Source organism: Oenanthe melanoleuca, chromosome 2 (assembly GCF_029582105.1).
Source record: "Oenanthe melanoleuca isolate GR-GAL-2019-014 chromosome 2, OMel1.0, whole genome shotgun sequence".
NCBI lineage: Eukaryota > Metazoa > Chordata > Aves > Passeriformes > Muscicapidae > Oenanthe > Oenanthe melanoleuca.
The window spans coordinates 133,358,550-133,377,198 of record NC_079335.1 but is presented as its reverse complement, the minus strand read 5'-3'; the positions used below and the strand labels follow the sequence as shown (position 1 = coordinate 133,377,198).

General features: G+C 37.3%; 1 protein-coding gene across 3 annotated transcripts in view; it reads right to left on the bottom strand.

Moving 5' to 3' along the window:
- Window positions 1-18,649, bottom strand: part of WAC (WW domain containing adaptor with coiled-coil) — a 55,445-nt gene that overhangs the window by 16,853 nt on the left and 19,943 nt on the right. For 2 of the 3 annotated variants that reach the window (XM_056483084.1, XM_056483085.1), the window contains exons 4-8: window positions 18,463-18,569; window positions 17,620-17,735; window positions 16,922-17,034; window positions 15,218-15,526; window positions 961-1,206 (exon numbers count right to left, since the gene is read on the bottom strand). In XM_056483084.1, coding sequence (XP_056339059.1) covers window positions 961-1,206; window positions 15,218-15,526; window positions 16,922-17,034; window positions 17,620-17,735; window positions 18,463-18,569 — 891 coding nt within the window. The remainder of the gene's footprint in view (window positions 1-960; window positions 1,207-15,217; window positions 15,527-16,921; window positions 17,035-17,619; window positions 17,736-18,462; window positions 18,570-18,649) is intronic. The other variant, XM_056483086.1, reaches the window with a different exon arrangement.

Below are 18,649 nucleotides of genomic sequence, written 5' to 3'. Positions count from 1 at the left end.
ATAACAACCTTTTTTTCAATCCAACCTAGTGCACTACAGTTCTAAGGCTTCTCCCTGCACAGGAAAAAGAAACCAATGACCTACTCACCTATTAGTACTGAATAAAGACAGAATATTTGTTGGTTAAAAGGAAACAATTGACAGCTTTTTCTGGTAAATAAATGCAAGGTACAGAATATTTTGTACATATTTTCACTTACTTCATTTGCACTTTCAGAAAGTTAAAGACAATTAACTCTCGGCACTCATATAGATGTTTTACTTCCTATTTAAATTGGTGATCCATACAAGAAGCAAACAAAAAAATCCTACACTACTTTATCAGTAACCTGTTACATGCAGACACACTAGATAAAACTGCAATCAAAATACATCAACTTTACCTGCTCTTGCAGCAAAAAGGCACTATAGGTAAGTGATAAACTGACTTCTAACAAACTAAGCCAATGTGACAAAAATGTAAGGGACACACCGATTAAATGCACAAAATTTCACTGGCTAGCAAAGTTACTGATAGGCTACCTGTATTCAGAGAGGTTAACTTGTTATGCTAAAGAAAAAAGTTGTTAGGCAACAAGATTTAAGAACCCCTAGAAGTTTCACTATTTGCAACACACATTAATAGAACAGCAGCACAAACTACAGAAAACAAAGAACAGTGCATGAAACAAAAGAACAAAGAGCTCTAACAATATTTTGTGCAACAGACAAATGCTGATATAGAGATTAAGTCACCGGTCTCAATTAGACTGCTCATGTACATCAACATTTATCAATCTGAAAACCTTAAATGTTGAGAAGGTTTAATGGGAAAAAGCCCCACAAAAATCTCCATTTTATCTAGGGATTCATTTATTCACATTTCATTTAAAATAAGGCTTTTATTTACTACAGCCTGGTATCCAATAATACACTAATGTATGTAAATGAGAGATTACATAAACTTTAAAGAATCCTTACCTTCATTGATTTTGGATATATCTACGCTAGAATTATTAAGCTGCAAGGTGGCTTGCAGAGCAGGCAGCAGCTGTCGAAGGAGATTTGGGTCCTGAAGTAATGGAGGAATTGGTGATTGTGGGATAGGTGAAACAGGAACTGTAGGAGCAGATGAAGCAGGCGCAGAAGTTGGATTCAGTCCAGAAGCAGAAGATGTAGAAGGAGTTGTGCAAGAATGGGATACAGACTTGTCCACAGATGCAGACTCTGAACAGAAGACAGAGAGTATTTTTCATTTTCCCCAATATAACCTGACAACTCACTAGTACAATACTCAAGTTAAATTCAGAAGACCAAATGCCTAACTACCATTTTAAGAAAAAACCTCACAACATTAGTAGAACCAAAATTGAAGATAGCTGATTTCTAATGCAATTTACAATACTGATATTTATCATGAGCGCACTCACACAACTTTTCTACTTCAAGATACTGGATGAAAAGTAGCCAATATTAACAACGGGACATTTTTTTCCTTAGCTTTTACGGCAAATATGGGCCAAAAATTCCTTACTAATAGTTTCTTTTACTGTTCCTATACTCACATTCTACATTTTTACTTATGATTTAAATATTTCTATATACTATGAACATATCCTATGAACAAAAACCTTATAACCCATAAATTTCACATATAGCCTACTGTGTCAAATTTGAGGGGAGGGTGTAAGCCATGCTTCACTCATGAAGAGACCAGTACAAGCAGCCATAAATATAAGTCTATCATACAAAATCCAGCTATATTGCTGAGGATTTAGAAAGGATAATGAGATGTACTAGAAATGCAAAAACAGTGCTGTTAACATCCCCACAGCAGAGTGGAAAAACATCTAAAAATTTATCTGCCCATAATTAATTCTTAACTTGTCAGCTTCTTCTGAAGCATTAAGACCTATATCCTTTATTTTATTACTACCATTTTAGGAAATATTACCACTTATTAACCACAGAAAGCATAGTACTTAAATCCATTATACTGTACAGCAATTTGTTCTGATGAATATAAATTATTTAATTAATTTTTAAATATGACTTCCACTTAGCAGAAAGTTGCTCTTCCATTCCAATACTGTGAGAAATCTCTGCAATGAAAGTGTTTCAGCTTACTATAGGTGTACCATCAGTCACCTCTTCCTTTAAGAAACGTGGATCATTATATTTCAATCTCAGCTCCCCCTTCTCTCATCCTCATTAAACCCCCAGAGACCCCTGCCCCCAAATTCAGTCAAGACTAACACCTCTACAGCACCAAAGAAGTTGGATGCAGAGCATAAAGCTGCAGATCCAAGATCTCATGCATAATGTCTGCCCACAGTAATGAAGACTGGATTTTAAACCCACCTCAAACTGGGCAGAGAAGTCTCTCTGGATAGTCTACATTTCAGGCAAAAGTTTGAATGTAAACAGGCTGGGAAGTGCTTTTACTTTCAGGGTGTGCTTGGTTTTTTTATTTGGAGAAATGGTCAAAGTAAGACGATGCTGACTTCATTAGTAAAGAAACGAAAAGGTCACATTTTGTTTTATATATAAGAATAAAATGTTACAGAATTTCTAACATGTGTTGTATTCCAATAGCCTTAACTGCAACTTCCAAGATTAATCTGGAGAAGTACGCTAAAAAATAAACATCAAAAATTATGTGTAAATCTTTTCACTAAAGATTTCTAATCTCTCTGGGAAAAGGATTTCTGCTTCCATGCTGTTGCAGTATAAATAGCTTATAAAGGTCACAAATACTCCAGAAACTTTTTCCAGACAAGTAGCTGAGAAACCTGAACCAGAAAGAAACCTGCCGAAGAAGCCAAATTTGAAAGCTTGAAAGGATGCAATAGCCAGGACACAGAGACATATTTTGGAGTTTCAGGTGAAATTCTGAAAAAGATGTGCCCATATCTAGTTCCAGTCTCCTCAGAGTTGGTTGCAATGTATCTGTGAAGGGACATTGTCATTTGGCCAGGAGTTTATGTAAGAACAACTTAAAAAGGTACAAAAAGGGTTACAAAGATTGAAGACAGGAAAAAAAAGAAAAACCAGCTATAAAATTCCTGTATGGTTTTCAGCAACATGTGAACTAGGACAGCTGATTAGGTCATTAGTCACCATTAAAACACTAAGTTATTAGGAAAAGATTTTGTTGCAAGTATTGCATACAAAATCTTATGTTATAGTATTGAAAGTAAACATTAAGACAACTGCAGGTCAAGACACATCTAACAAACAAAAATCTTATCATACTAAACAAAAACATGTAAAGTTTAAATTGAACTTGGATCTGTCATAGTCCAAATAAGATCAAGATACATTGGCAGACAAAAGCAAGGGAAACAAGCACAATGGGACACGTTAGTACTTAAGTGTACAAGCCTGCTACCTACAGTTTTGAGACCCTTACCAGAAAAACAACTATTAAAAAACCTCCAAAACACAAAACACCCTCATTTCAAAACAAGAGAAGAGTACTGAGCAACTGCCAGCACTAATTTCAAAACATATTTAACGTATTTGGGCTTGTCTTCACAGTTAAGTATTAAGTTATTTTAAGTAAAGAAGCAACTCACTCCTGTATTATTTATCCATGTAAGCAAATACCTGACCCTCAAACCATACCACCATACCAAACAGCTGGAAGTGCTTTTCACCCATGTTGCAGTCCTGAACAGAAAATACACTGAATCAAAGGCAAACTCAAGCTAACAATGCAGTTAAAATAAACCTTATAACCACTCAGTCGTTGGTATTCACTTATTTCTTGAATAACAGAACTCAAAACATGCCATGCAAACCACTGAATTCCAAAAGGTCTGTAAAACTGCTTGAGTTTGAGTTTTTATGCTATAAAAATGCACACTGAATTGCATCTACACAATACAGCCAAGTTATTTCTTTCAGACAATATGGAGACACTACTTCATAGTTATATTACTGCAGGTATTTTAAGTGTGTGTTAAAATGTATCTATGAAAGGTATTTTTGTACAATCACCCTATTAAACCTGGAGAAAGGATACAAAGCAAGGATAATGCCTAATGCTAACATTTCTATCTTCTGAGAAGTTTATCAACTCAAAACCAAAACACTAAATGTTATAAAAGAATACATCTCTATGATAACGACTACCTACATATACATCACATTAGAACTGGTATTTAACATCATAGAGGACACAGATTAAAATGACTGTTCAGAGCATCACTGCATTACACAAATTAATTTATTATTACTGAAATTCAAGCTATAAACCTGTTTCTGCAAAAAGAAACCAAACCAAAAAAAGCAAAACAAAACCCTGTAAAAACATTGGTAGAAATTAAAGTATTTCTTGTTAGTATTAAGTAGCTGTGCTGGTTCTGGCCAAGACAAGGTTAATTTCTGGAGTTGACCAGAATATTATTATTCTGGTTAACCAGAAGGGTTGGTTATTCTATACCACCTCACTTCACTCCCAGGGGCAGGGGTAAGGGAGCTGTTTTCCAGTTGGCGTAGTGTGAATTGTCTCTCTAGTACACCCTCTCATTAATATTGCTGCTTAGTATTCATTTCTTATTTCATTGCTGATTCCTGTAAATTCTTCTTATCTCAACCTACAATCTTTTCCTTTTGTGCCTCCAATTCTCTTCTCTAGCCTGACACAGGGGAGAGGGAGGAAGCAGTGAATGAACAGAGCATGGGGAACACTGATCATAAACCTCAACAGCTCTATTTATCACCCAATGGGGAACAAAGGGTTGAGATAATCAGATCTGACCAGAGTGGTTTGAAACAAATTTGATTTAAGCATCTGTTGTACTAGGCAGGGAGTCAACAGTCACAATGTTGCTTGGTCTGTTCACATGGTTGTGGCACCTAAGGCTGTATATACTACACATGTATATCCTATATATGCCCTGTGTGCCCACCATGGTACTTTTTTCAGAGCAGGGAAAGAGAAGGATCAGGATTGCTGTGTTGCTGTATTGTGGGAGACCAGTTTACGACGTGTGGGACAATGAGGGTGCTTTGGGATGCGTGTTCAGTAATGCTCTTTCACCCTTCCTTTGGGGCCTACCTCCGGGGGTCCATTAAATTGTACCTAGTCTGTGGGGGAATAGGAGTAGGTAATTTTTCCCAGCTTTTTATGCCCTTTGTCTCTTTCAGGCCTGTTAAACCAGCTTTTGAGAGTTTTGGATTTCCTTTGGTTGTCAAGAAAAGCATGGTCTTGTTGCCATGTCTCTTCAGTACAGCCTACACCACGTTTAGAGTCAGGGTGGACCATGCCAAGTTTAGAGTCAGGAGAGAGATTTCTAACAAGGTCTGCCCTGCAGGTGGATTGGCATGAGTGGCATGGAATGTGAGAGAAAATGGGCCAGTTTTGGGGGAAATTCTCTGCTTCAATGGTTTGGAAGTTCACTCCTGAGGAACTACAGGATCCTAATAAAGTAACAGAGTATTTTCAAGGAGGATAGTGTGACTTTTCCAGAGGGGAGCAAATCATTGCAAGTACACTGGCTACTCTTTACCAGATATAGTTCAATAGTAAGGATTCCCTCAGGGAGAATAGGAAGAAAACAAACAGGCAGAGACCACTCAAACAGGAGCTGAACCTGAGGACGAACTTGCCCCTACATAAAAGAAGAAATCCAAGATCATATCAACTCAGTTAGTGAGGGATGAAGAGGAAGTAGAACCCTCACAATAGCAGGAAGAAGGACCCAATCCCTGTCCCTGAGTTGTGAGATATGTACAAAGATTTCAGCTGCCAGTCAAATGAACCCCTGGTGACCTAGCAGCTCCAATGCTGGAGTATCAAGGCCCATGATACAAAACTGTGAATGGTAGTGAAGCCAAGCAACTGGGATCCCTGTCCTGGGACATGGGCACTGAAAAGGGAATTGGGAAGAAGACAAACTCAGCCTTTGGAGGTGACTTCAGTCATGCAGAAGAGTATTGTCTCAAAGACAATCTAGTAGTGCACCCCAGCAGGTGGAATGCCATGGAAAAAAGGTATCAAGTACATGAATCAGATGTGCTGGAGGTAATCTACAGAGATTCAAATAACAAGCAGTCTCCTATAGACTCAGATCAGGTCCAGTGCTCACAATCCATGAGGCAGAAGTTTGTACAGAGCATGCCACTGTCACATGCCAACTCACTGGCAATTATTTCAATTAAAGGAGAACAAACAGTGCTTCATGTAAGTACCCAACTCCAGCAATATGAAGATCATCTTGACCCACACCTCGGCTGTGTCCCCATCAATGAGCAAATAGTAAGCACAAGCTTTCCTATGTGCTGTGGGTCTTTTAAGAATGTATATTCCAGATTACAGTCAGATTGTCAGGCCTCTCCACCATGTGACATGGAAGAATGATTTCAAGTGAGTTCCTGAACAATAAACTTTTAAACAAAACAGGATCATGCAGTAGCCCTTGGGCCAGTCAAGACAGAAGATGTGACAAATGTGCTCTACACTGCAGTCAAAGAAAATGGCCCTACCTGGAGCCTCTGGTAAAAAGCACCTAGGGAGGCTCAAGGACAACCCCTGGAGTTCTGGAGTCAGGATAGAAAAGATCTGAGGCCTGCTACCTCCCAACTGAAAAAAAGATACTGGCAATTTAAGAAGGGGTTCAAGCTGCTTCAGAAGTGATTGGTACCAAAGTACAGCTACTCCTGGCATCCTGACTGCCACTGCTGGGCTGGATGTGCAATGGAGAAGTCCCTTCCACACATGATGCCACCGATGCTATGTATAGCAAGTGGGTAATTCTGGTTACACAGCAAACTCAAACAGGAAACCCCAATCAGCCTTGGATCTTGGAAGCCATCACAAACTTGCCCAAATATGAAAAATTCAAACTATCATCATCAGAGGAGGAGGAGGAGAAGGGATGTGTGCTGAGACATAACCAGCTACTACCAAATAAAAAGTGACAGTATCTTCACTGATGGTTCCTGCTGTATTGTAGGGACACACTGAAAATGGAAAGCTGCCGTACAGAGTCCTATGAGGCAAGCCACAGAAGCTACTGAGGGACAAGGTAGATCAAGTCAGGTTGTACAGCTGAAAGCCATGCAGCTGGCTTTAGGTATCACTGAATGAGACAAAATGACCAACACTCTACCTCTACAATGAGTCACCTACAGTAGCAAATGCTCTGTGAGGGTGGCTGGACTGACGGAAAAAGACCAGTTGGCACTGGACAGGGAAAACCTCTGTATTGTGGCAAGACATCACTGCACAGGTAGGGAAGTTGACTGTGAAAGTCTGTCATGCAGATATCCAAGAGTTGGACTACTGAAGAACACTACAACAACGCTGGACCAAGCTGCTAAGATAAAAGTGTCTCAGATGAATCTGGACTGGCAACAAAAGGGTGATATATTTCTGGCTCAGTGGGCTCATGGCATCTCACATCATCAGGAAAGAGATGCAACATACTGACAGGCTCATGACTGAGGGCTGGATTTAACCATGGACAGTATCTCCAGGTTATCCACAACTGTGAAACACGCACTGCAATCAAGCAGACCAAGCGGGTAAAGCCCCCATTGTACGGTGGATGATTGTGAAAAGTAAGTATAGGAAAGCCTGGCAGATTGATTATATCACACTTCCACAAACCCACTATGGCAAGGTCTACATGCTTACAATGATAGGAACAACCACTGAATGGCTGGAGATATACCCCGTGCCTCACACCACTGCCTGGAACACCACCTTGGGCCTTGAAAAACAAGTCCTGTAGCGACATGGTACCCTGAAAGAACTGAATCAGACAACGGGACTCATTTCAAAAACAGCCTCACAGACACCTGGGCCACAGTGTTGAGTGGGTATATAATACTCCCTATCATGCACCAGCATCTGGGAAAACCGAACTGGAAAACAGACTGTTAAAAACTACATTGAAAGCAGCAAGTGGTAGGACCTTCAAACATCAGGAGATGCATTTAGCAAAGGCCAACTAGTTAACACCAGAAGCTCTACCAAACAAGATGGCCTTGTTCAAACAAAACTTCCATGTACCATAGAAGGGGATTAAGTCGCTGTGGTGCATAGGAAGAATGTGTTAGGAAAGACAGTTTGAATCAGTCCTCCCTCAGGCAAAGGCAAAACCCATCCACAAGGTAGGCAAACCCATCCATGTTTTTGCTCAAGGAGCTGGGTGCACTTGGTGGGTAATGCAGAAGGATGGGGAAACACCATATGTACCTCAAGGGTATTTGTTTCTTATGTGAGAACAGCCTGTAATGTTAAATTTTAAAACGCTGGCTGCTGAACGACACTGTCACTGTATGCTATAGCTACCATGAACAGTGAGTATGGACTGCTCCAGATATACTAATCAGGAGCTTCTGACGTATCTTGCAATCAGATGGGAGCACAGCAGTTGGAAGGTGTAGGATCTGGGCATGATGTAGGTGGTATAGAATAAGGGGTATTTAACATCCTAGCTCTGACCAGCACAAGGTTAATTTCTGCAGCAGCCAGGAAGGGCAGTTATTCTGTATCACCTCACTTCACTGTCAGGGTTGGGGAAGGGAGTCTTTCTCCAGTCAGAGAAGGTGGCAGCAGTTCCCATATTGTGGCTCCCCCGTGGTGGGCTTTTGTTCATACATGAACTTTTTACCTCTCTTATACAACCTTCTAATAATGCTGCTTTTATTGTTCATTTCTTATTGCTGTTTCCAGTAAATTGTTCTTATTTCAACCGGTGATCTTTACCTCTTCTCCACAAAAAGAAATTCCTCTGTGATGGAAACTCACGTTAAAAATATAGACTACAGCTTAGCTGTATATAGGCGCAACTTTCTTTAGTTTAATTTAAACCCATCTATTTTATATTTTACTTCATGGCTCAGACACGATACTAAATCCTAGAAATACAACAAAACAAAATCTCCAAATAGTTTCACATCCATTTTTGAATAATGTAACTATGAAGCTTAAAACCCAGTTTAATTTAGGATGCTGTACAGAGCCTGCAAGTTTTGCCTTTTGAAGTTAATTTAACTAGTCAGAACTCCTCAAGGTAAAATACCTGTCTGACAAAAACTCCCAGAAACCACTCACTGGAGTGTATGCATTTCCCCTGCTTTTTCCACAAATAGAAGCAGAAACTCCTCATTCCTTTCTTTTCGTCCCTAATTCCCTTTTCTGAGAGACTGTTTCATTGTTTATTTTGCCACAGAATTAAGTTTACTTTCCAACATCTAAACACTGTTTTCTGGTTTATTAGCGTTTTAAAAAATGCTTATTAATAATACAATCCTGTAGTTCTTAAGTGCACTCAAAGCCCTCAAACATCATGAAACACAGTCAAGATGAACATAGCATGCTGAGAAAAGTTAAATATTTCCACAAATTTAAAATGTGTAGTTTACAATTCTGATACTGGTCCCTACACCTGTGTCAACATCAATTCATGGTCCTTAACAAGCAACCTACACCACTACTGCAGAATAAGGATTTGGATTACATGGCAGTCATTAATAAACCTAATCTGAATCATTAAGTATCAGACCAATTTTGAAATGACAACTGAAATTTTACCAATGGAAAATGCAAATTAATCCTATAAAATCCTATAAAAAATTTTTTGTAACAACTTACAACTTTTGCAGGCTTTACAGCACAGACTATGGCTGAAGAAGTGGAACAGGGCAAGGCTGCAGCCTCTTCACTGTCAACATCAATTTCAAAACAAATGCTATACAAATTAGTCTAACTTCACCTAAAACTTCAGCTTTTATCATGGAAGTCCCAAGCAAAGCTTTTTAAATAATAAAAATATTAAATAAAAACTAAAACTAAAAAGAGCATGCTGCAATCTCTTTAAGTTTTAAGAACTTCATTAAATGAAATTTGTTTTATCTCTTCCTCTGAATAACAAAAAAGGAAATTAGATTATTTTTAAAATTACTTGCTGTGATTTTAAAAATATGACTTTGCACCAATTTTTCCATAAGAAGTTAGGCACAATAAAGTCTCAGTATCTGGAGCTTTTAAAAAACTTTAAAAATCCATTCACTTTGTGGCAAGAACGTATGAAATACAGTTTGCTTTCTAACAATTATGCAAACAAGTTTGTTAGATGCAGCCCACGCAAAGAACTGTATTATAGAACTGAACAACTTTCTGGACCATCAACTTTACTCATGTGGAAAAAAATGACCAAAAAATAGAGCCATCCAAAACAAAAAAAGGAGGAAAACAAAGTAAGTAGATGGCAAAAAGAAACCCCATTAGATGTTGAGATTAACTTAATCGGAAGAACTAATAAGTGGTTTAACTTTAAAATGGAGAAGGAAAAAGCCGTTTTACAATGAAAATAATTTTTAAGACCACAATGATTAAGGAAGAGCCTTATATTCATAACCCTCTCTGCTGGGAGTGTGACCCACAATCACATCTTCTGGACAAAAATGAAAGAAATCCAAGTTACCAGTCAGAATTTCATATGACAAGAACCTGTATGACAAAAGATGCAGCTTGTTTTAAGTTCTGCAAAGAGGTTTACTGAAGTTTCTGCTTAAGTAGAAACACCAGGTCAAGTTAGAATGGGAACATTCCGGTGTGATGCTTCCAAGCAGTGGGAATTTTTAAATAACATGGCCAAATGATCCTTTCAGAAAAAAGTGACAGATCATTTTCAGCAGGTGTGCCAAACTGATCTTCAGTTTTATCTAAGCACCCTTAGCTTCTCAGTTTGAGAAACATGCTACTGAACCTTCAATCATCAATCTCTGCCCCTTATGACAAGAATTTTTGCTCCTAAGCAAACAGCTGATCTGCCAGGACTGACATTCAGAATGACAACCCTGAGCCTACAAGCTTGAATGCAAGGGGGTGGAAATCAAAGCATTCTGACTGTTCAGCTACTCTGCTTCAATGAAGATGTTTGACACTGACAGTCCCACACCTCTGCCATGCCTCTGCCACCCTGCTCTGTCTGCTGGAGTCCTGTGAGCACCTGTAACTTGCTTATTCTCCTCTTGACCAGGGTGTGCTGAGCTCATCAGGCACATGAGTGTGACAGAGAAGCGGATGTGGAAAAAAGAACAAAACTGGGAAATGTCTTTTTTTTTCAAGGAAGGACTTTCCTTCACAGCCCTCTTTCTGACAGCTAACATACTAGTACTAGTACTCTCTGCATGAATAGTTTTAATTAATGCTATATACTAGCTTGCTCTTATTCTGATTTATAGCAACTATTGACTAGATGATTCCTAAAATATTAAAATAACCATTTTAGTGTTCCAATAGCTTCTACTACTGATGTAATATTTACCTCATTTAAAACAAAACAGATGCATCTGAAGTCCTTCGGAGTCAACACTACAATATTACCCAACCACTTTACTGTGAGCTTGAGCTGTTATCTTTGCACTGCTAGCAACTATTAGGCACATGTGCTCTCAGTGGGAGGAAAACTGCATTACAAAACTTTCTGAAGTTTGTATCTTGCTGCCCTATAAACCTCATCTCTGCTTCACTGAATTAAAAACTACTACCTAAAACAGCTAACAGAATTTTTTTCTGCTGATGATTAAGAATCCGAACACATTTTCTGTGCTGAAGCACCTGGAGTGTACAGTCCACCAACTAGGCTCTCTGAGCACTGACAGTCACATTTGTGTGTTTTAAGTAGTTCAGTTCTGACCTACTAAGGACCGTAAGCCACATCAAAAACGCATGAATACTTAAAAGCACTGCATTCTGTAAACACATTTGACCAAATGAAACTACGGTAACAATAGCAACTAGATTCTCAAAAACCCTCAAATCATCTAAAATACAAAAAAAAAAAATCTTTATTTCTCATATTTGGATTACTCCAGTTTTAAACTGAATTTTTTGTATTTTGCCTCTGCTTTCAAAATAAATATAACAGCAATGTTCAGCAAACAAGTATAAAGTATTGGAAGAAATTAATAGTCTCACATGTAACTTTTTCTAACTGACAAATGAATTGAGTAATATACTTGAAACTGCAAAACTCAGCCAAAGAATATGCAACAATACCAGAAGCAATGTTAATAACTGACCACTAAAGACTAGCGAGTGTTACAAGAAAACCACAAGGGTGAGAAAAGGAAAAGAAGCACCAGAGTCACAACCCACCCAGCATTGCACTGGCCAGCTTGCTGTGTTCTCACAAAAGTTTTAGAGTACTGCTCCACTAGAAACAAAAGTGCTGCCTGATGAGACTTGGAGAAAAGGTGTGAGAAGCAGTATCCTACAGACAGACACACTGTTAAGATACGGACAATACCACATTTCATTCTGAATTAGAAATAGGAAAAATGTGATGTGCCCTACAGATAAAGCAGCCAAAAAGTAGGAAAAGCAACCCCACACTTTACCTGCATAAAGCACTCACAGTGAGCACAAACAGAAGCAGCAGATTCTGACTGGAACATTCAAACCAAAGGGTAGAGGTCAAATAGTTCCCCAGGAACTCTCTACTACTGCCAGCCATTGAGGGCAGAGGACTACTGCTAACAGCTGAGCTATAGTTCAGCCAGGGATTTTATTCAATCTCCTTGTGGGACTACAACATACCCCTGCAGCAAAAGAGATTGAGCTGAAAAAAGCATTGTTGTTGGGTTTTGTGTTTTTCTGTTGTTCTGCTGTTCAAAGCTATTACTGCTTAAAAAAATACACACTGAAATCAGAACTATTAAAACAGTGGTACACATATGCTAGCATAAGGCAGCCAGCAATACATTCACAAGAAGCAAGAATTCATTTAAGAAAGAACTACTGATATATTATTCAGTCATTTGGACCAACCTATTTTTATAGGCAAAAAAATACAGTTTTACCTCTTTTTCAGAAAGAGAGGGATGGCATAGTCAGTGAACAGAAAAAGAAAATCAAAGGCTATTTGCTTTACTACTGTAAACATAAACCTCTCAAACTATTTTCACTTCTGCAAAGACACTTTCAGAAGATTGAACCAAGTGTCTCAGGACAATTATTATATTTTCAATTTGTATAGCAGCTACAAAAAATACTTTAAAAACTGCATATTTTAAGTACTGCAGGTTCACAGTCACCTCTGACAGAATGAGTAACAGTAAATCATCCAAAGTACTGCTTCTTCCCTTCTTTAAAATTTAAATATGCAAAATGCTACAGAAAGTTTACTGGTTTTATTTCCTTAAAAAGACAGCCCAACATTCCCCAGAAAAAGGAAAGTCAACTGAATGTACTCTTTGATGACCTTTTATCATGACAGCACCTGCACTGAATTCTTCTGTTTCTGTACAAGAGGTAAAGCAACATGTCAAAACTCACATTTTCTAGAGTAAGAATTTCAAGCCCAACATTCACCTAATTTAATTCTTCATTTACTAATTTTCTGTAATCCACTCTTTTCTGAAGCTTAGAAAGTACATTTGCTCACAGTCAAGTGCCATGAAACAGACCAATGAGGCACGACTATTACAGGGAATATATTCATTTAAACCATATAAAATTTAAAAAATCACCTAAGAATACAGAAATGCAATGAATTATTTAATATGGAACCATCCATGGTAATATGGATTCTAAAGTAAGATTTATAGTATCAAGACTGCCCTGTGTGATTGTTTCAATATTATATCCAGCTGTATGTTCTCAAATTAATTTTGTATGTAAGAAGTATTAGAACTCTCTGCCAACATCTTTAACAGTTTTTAGAATGGAAGTTCCTTCAATTGTTTTAAGCATCAGCTCTTCAATTAATGAAGATGTGCAGTAAAGCACTGAAAGAATACCCAGTATGAAATCTGATTGCACACCAAACGAGAATCAAGAACATGTCAGAACTGAATAATAGTAAGAGGGGTTTTATGTGTATTTTAAATGGAGAAACGGAAATGGAGTAGATAAACTAAAGGAAAGAACACTTGACATTGATGTTTTGCACTGTAATTTGTGCAAGTGCATCAAACTGCAATCAGAAAATAAAGGCTTAACTGAAGGAGGTAACTACTGCACTCAGAACAAGAACCATGCTTGAACTAGTACACCTTACTTCATGCTTTACAGTGTTGAATAGGAATAGGCTTGCTGAAAATAACCTGTTCCTCTGTAGTTTACAGTCAGTATTTATAACCCAGGTTAATCAAAAATTGCACAAAGTGCCAAGAAAAAAAATAAAAATGCTTTATATGCACAATGGTCTTACAGTATTTGTCAGTGTATGCTATTGTTTGAATATTTTGGGTGGCCAGCTGTTCTTAAGTCCGTGTAAAAGTTTGAACTCTTTAATAAACAAAAGTGGAAGACACAAAAGCAGAGTACAAGACCAGTGTCAGACCACAGTCTGTTTTGGTCTTCTTTTTAAAACTATTTAACTACGCCAACTTGCAAGCATGGACAGGCAACAAGCCATCTTTCAAAAAACAATTACATATTAATTATATCATAAATTAAAACATGATTATCAAAAATTACTTTTCTCCCTCCCAAAGCCCTCAAAATAGATTTTTTTTGCACAATACCACTCTCTAAAACTCAACTACACCAAAGCAGCACACTATCATTAATGACATCTCATTCTCACAATCTTACTGAGCTCTTCAACCCTAATAATGAAATAAATCTAACTAAAAGACAGATGTCTGAAAGGTCACAAACAACGCACAGTGAAGTCTTGATCTTCGCTTTACTCTAACTGTATCTAAAAGGTATTATCAGATAACAGAAACACATATTATCAGCAGATTTAGAACTGAAGATCCAGTATTTCTCAAGATACAAATCAAAACAGATTAGCTCTTACAAACATGTAGAAAACTCTCACTTTCTGTAAGAACTGTGCTTGTGTTGATTGAAAGGTTTCACACTGGCATTCCAAACAGTAACAGCAGTTCATAAAACATAATGGTCCAAAATGACTTTCAAATTGTGTAACTACATAACTCAAATAAATGGCAAAGATCCAAAACAACAAGAGAGAAGACAAGAATTAAAATATGTTCTACAAAAACACATTTTTCAAATTATCATTTGAAATGTTAAATTTTCAAAATAAGCCAGAATATAGTAAATTTCAGTGTCAATTTGAAGGTTTGTAGGATATAGCAAATGGAGTCTAGGGGAAAGTAAACACATCAAAACAGTAATCAGGTTCTAAGCACATACAATCAAACAGGGAAAACAAATCTTTAAATTATAGTACTAACATACTTCAAACAAGCAATGTAGTGCCATGGATCATCTTGAATACAATTTCATTAGACATACCTTTTCTCTCTGTTTTCTGTGCAGGGATGGAAGATGTAGATGTAGACAGTTTTGATAAAGTAGATGCTCCATTAGCATCAAAGGATTTCTTTGGCTGGTGATCAGATTGTAGAGAAAATGGACTAGGAGGAACAGTGCTTGGGGTAGCAGTAGGATGAACCACTGGTTTGATGGGATGCTGTACTGGAGTAGAACTACTGTGAGTCTCTGCTCTTGGCAGTCTGTAGTCCCTGTCATTGTGCCTGCTTGTTTGAGATAATATATTCTGTGGGAGCATACTGCTGGTGTCACTGGAATGCTTGTCTTCCACTTTTTTTCAGGATTCCCCAAGTAACATTGCAATAAGGAAAAAAAAAAAAAAAGATTAAATTAGAAACAAGTCTGCAGTGACTGATTAATACAGCTGCACACCAACAACTAGAGCTGATTGAACTTCTTATGATTAAAAAAGCCTCAAGTACATCAGCATCAAAAAAGGCAAAAATTTAATTCTACTCACTGACAAAATGCATTTTCTCTGACTTTTGCTTGATTTAGAGTTCTGGTTAAGAATTGTGTTTTGATGAAAGGCTGCTTTATAATGAGTGTTACAGTCAAGTTAACTTCTGAAGTCTAAAAAAGATCTAAATCAAGATGTATTATTTCCATCTTGTATTTAGTGCGAAGAGATAATTTGTACCATTTCTATTTTGTTCATCAAAAACCCTGAACATCAAGTATAATTTAATAGTTTCACATTCTAGCCTTCAAAGAATTCCTCTTCATCTCACTTGAGTACTACTACAACAAACTTACAGTTAATTCAAGACATTTATATATATTATGTGAATGACTAATCTGCACTGGTCACATGATCAAAAACTAAAACATACTAGTCCATGAACACACCAAGCAAACAGAGAATAGATCCCTACATTTTCACCTGTCACAAAAACAATACTCACTGTATTATGCATGACTGCTACCTTTTTGCTGCATCTAGTATATTTTAGCATATGCAGTAAGTTTCAGTGCGCACAGAAAAAATACCCCTTTACACATATCAACCTCGTCAAATCCAAAGAGCATAGGCGAAGACTAATACTTGGGCTTCTACTTTTAAACTATCCTGAGAACTACACTACAAATTTACCCAAACTACAACAGCACATAGACAGAATCTCACAGTACAACTATTTTCCAGAAGAAAATTGACAAAGATTAAAGTTAAGTTAATTTACAGAAATTTATAGTCCAGGAATGATTTTGCTGAGAGTACTGGTGAGGTAAAAATATGCTCTCAATAACATACACAAGCCTCTGAAAACCGTGATACCAAAATCCATTGAATTAGGGTATTATTTTTAGATGTAAAATCTTTATTTTAAGGTCAGAATATGACATTAGTAGGTATCAATGATCACAACAGTCCAACTAAACTACAGATTATGCAAGTTAAATAACTACCCATGAAGATAATTAAGCTCAACAGTAAAAGCCACAAAAAGGAGGAGCACTATGAAAAACATTAAGCAAGTGTTGCACTAATAAAGTTATTTAAAGAAACATCATTTATGAGAGTTAACTGTGCTATCCACTTTGGCTTTTATATATGAAAAGGTGAGAAAGAGCTTAGGAAAGGGATGCTTTACAATTTTTGAAGTCTGGAAAAGAAAACAGTAATGCAAACAAGGCAAGAATATATTGCTGTAAAAAACCACATACTTCCACTGGCAAACCCACTGGCAGCTGACGCCTGCATCACCTCTCTTCTGTAATCCCTATCTTTTGGAAAACTGTTAACTGACATTTTGCTTGCTTCTTTTTGTCTCTGCTCTCTGAAGAAAAGAAAACGAAAGTTAGGTAAGAACTTACATTAATTAACAATATAACAACTTCTATAAATTACATAAGATGAATAAAACTGTTAAGAGCTTGCTGCTACAGGTGAGGGTACCAAACTCCAGCCACTACTTCCTTATATCCACTCTTGTTGAAGCCCACAATATACCAATTCAGCTCACTAAACTCATAAAAAAAAACCAAAACAAAACCAAACAACCCACCCCAAAACAAAACATTAAAAACAATACTCACAAAAAAACAAAACAAAAACCCAACCAATACAAATAAACCCCAGAACAAAACAAACATCAAACCAACCAACCAATGGGCCCACCCCCCCAACAACAGCAACACCAACACCCAAAAAATCATCCCCACACAAACCAATCATACTTCCCTCTCAGGCTCTGGACTGTCAAGCGATAAAAGAGGTGCCAGAGGTCACAGTAAGGCTAAGAACCCAGCAGACTTGGAGCACAATCTTTCATAGCAGTAATCTATTAGATAAGCTCAACTGCTCTGAAATGTGCTTGAGAATATTTGTTCTTTATACAATTCAAACAAGTACAAACATATACCTTTCCAGCCACTCTTTTGGTTTTTCCCATTGTGAAACTTCTGTTCGGCAGTTGTAATAATATTTTTTGCCAGAAGAGCTGATGTGTTCAGACCAATCATCTGCAGAATCATAAGCCTGTAAAATACAGGCAGTGTTGGACAAAAGACTACTCAAGAGTTTTAACATACAAATTTAATAGCTTTCACTGCTTTTAAAACTACATTTTTACTCTTTTATGTACCCATGTCATTGCTTTCTATCGCCTCTAAATACCTATTTCATTGACAGCTTGAACAGTATCCTCCAGTTGCATTCTGCAATAGTTTCTTCTGGTTTATTCCCATCAAACCCTTAATAGTGGGATACAGTAAGGTCAATATTGGTAACATTAGCTCCCTTCACCTTACAACACCCTCAAAATTATTATCCTTCCAAAATTTTTCTACCAATCACAAATTTAGCAATTTTGGTTTTGGGCAATTTTTCACAACCACTACTCTAACTACTAAAACTTTGATACTGAAGTGACTAAAATTCATAATGTGTAATGTATTTCAAGTAAAATCTCAGATTTTACTCAGATTTACCACAAAGTTAATGAAAAACATTTCTGTATCTATGTCACTTAAATAATCTAATATTTTAAAATAAATGATAGGTAATTCAAAGCTCTAATGATTGCCCCTTAGAATACTTTAAAAACATATAACAACTGCAGGTTGGGTTTACAGAGTGTTTATAAAATAAAGACTGATGCTGGAAAACATAAGCAGAATGCATATGCTGCCTTAGACAAAATTACAAAACTATGGTGTGTATGAACAGGGCAACACATGGATGAAAATCAATCACAAATACTCACTGCATCAGAAGTTTTGCTTGGATTATTGCTGGGATTAGAAGAATGTGAATTTGAACTATGAAGAGCACTGTGGTTGTGTGAATTTTCTTGTGGAGAGTAACTGGTCCCTGGAAGAAAAGAGAGAGACTATTCACCATGTGTGCTTTCACAGAAATCAACCATCTGCATTCTAAGGAGGTGGAAGAAG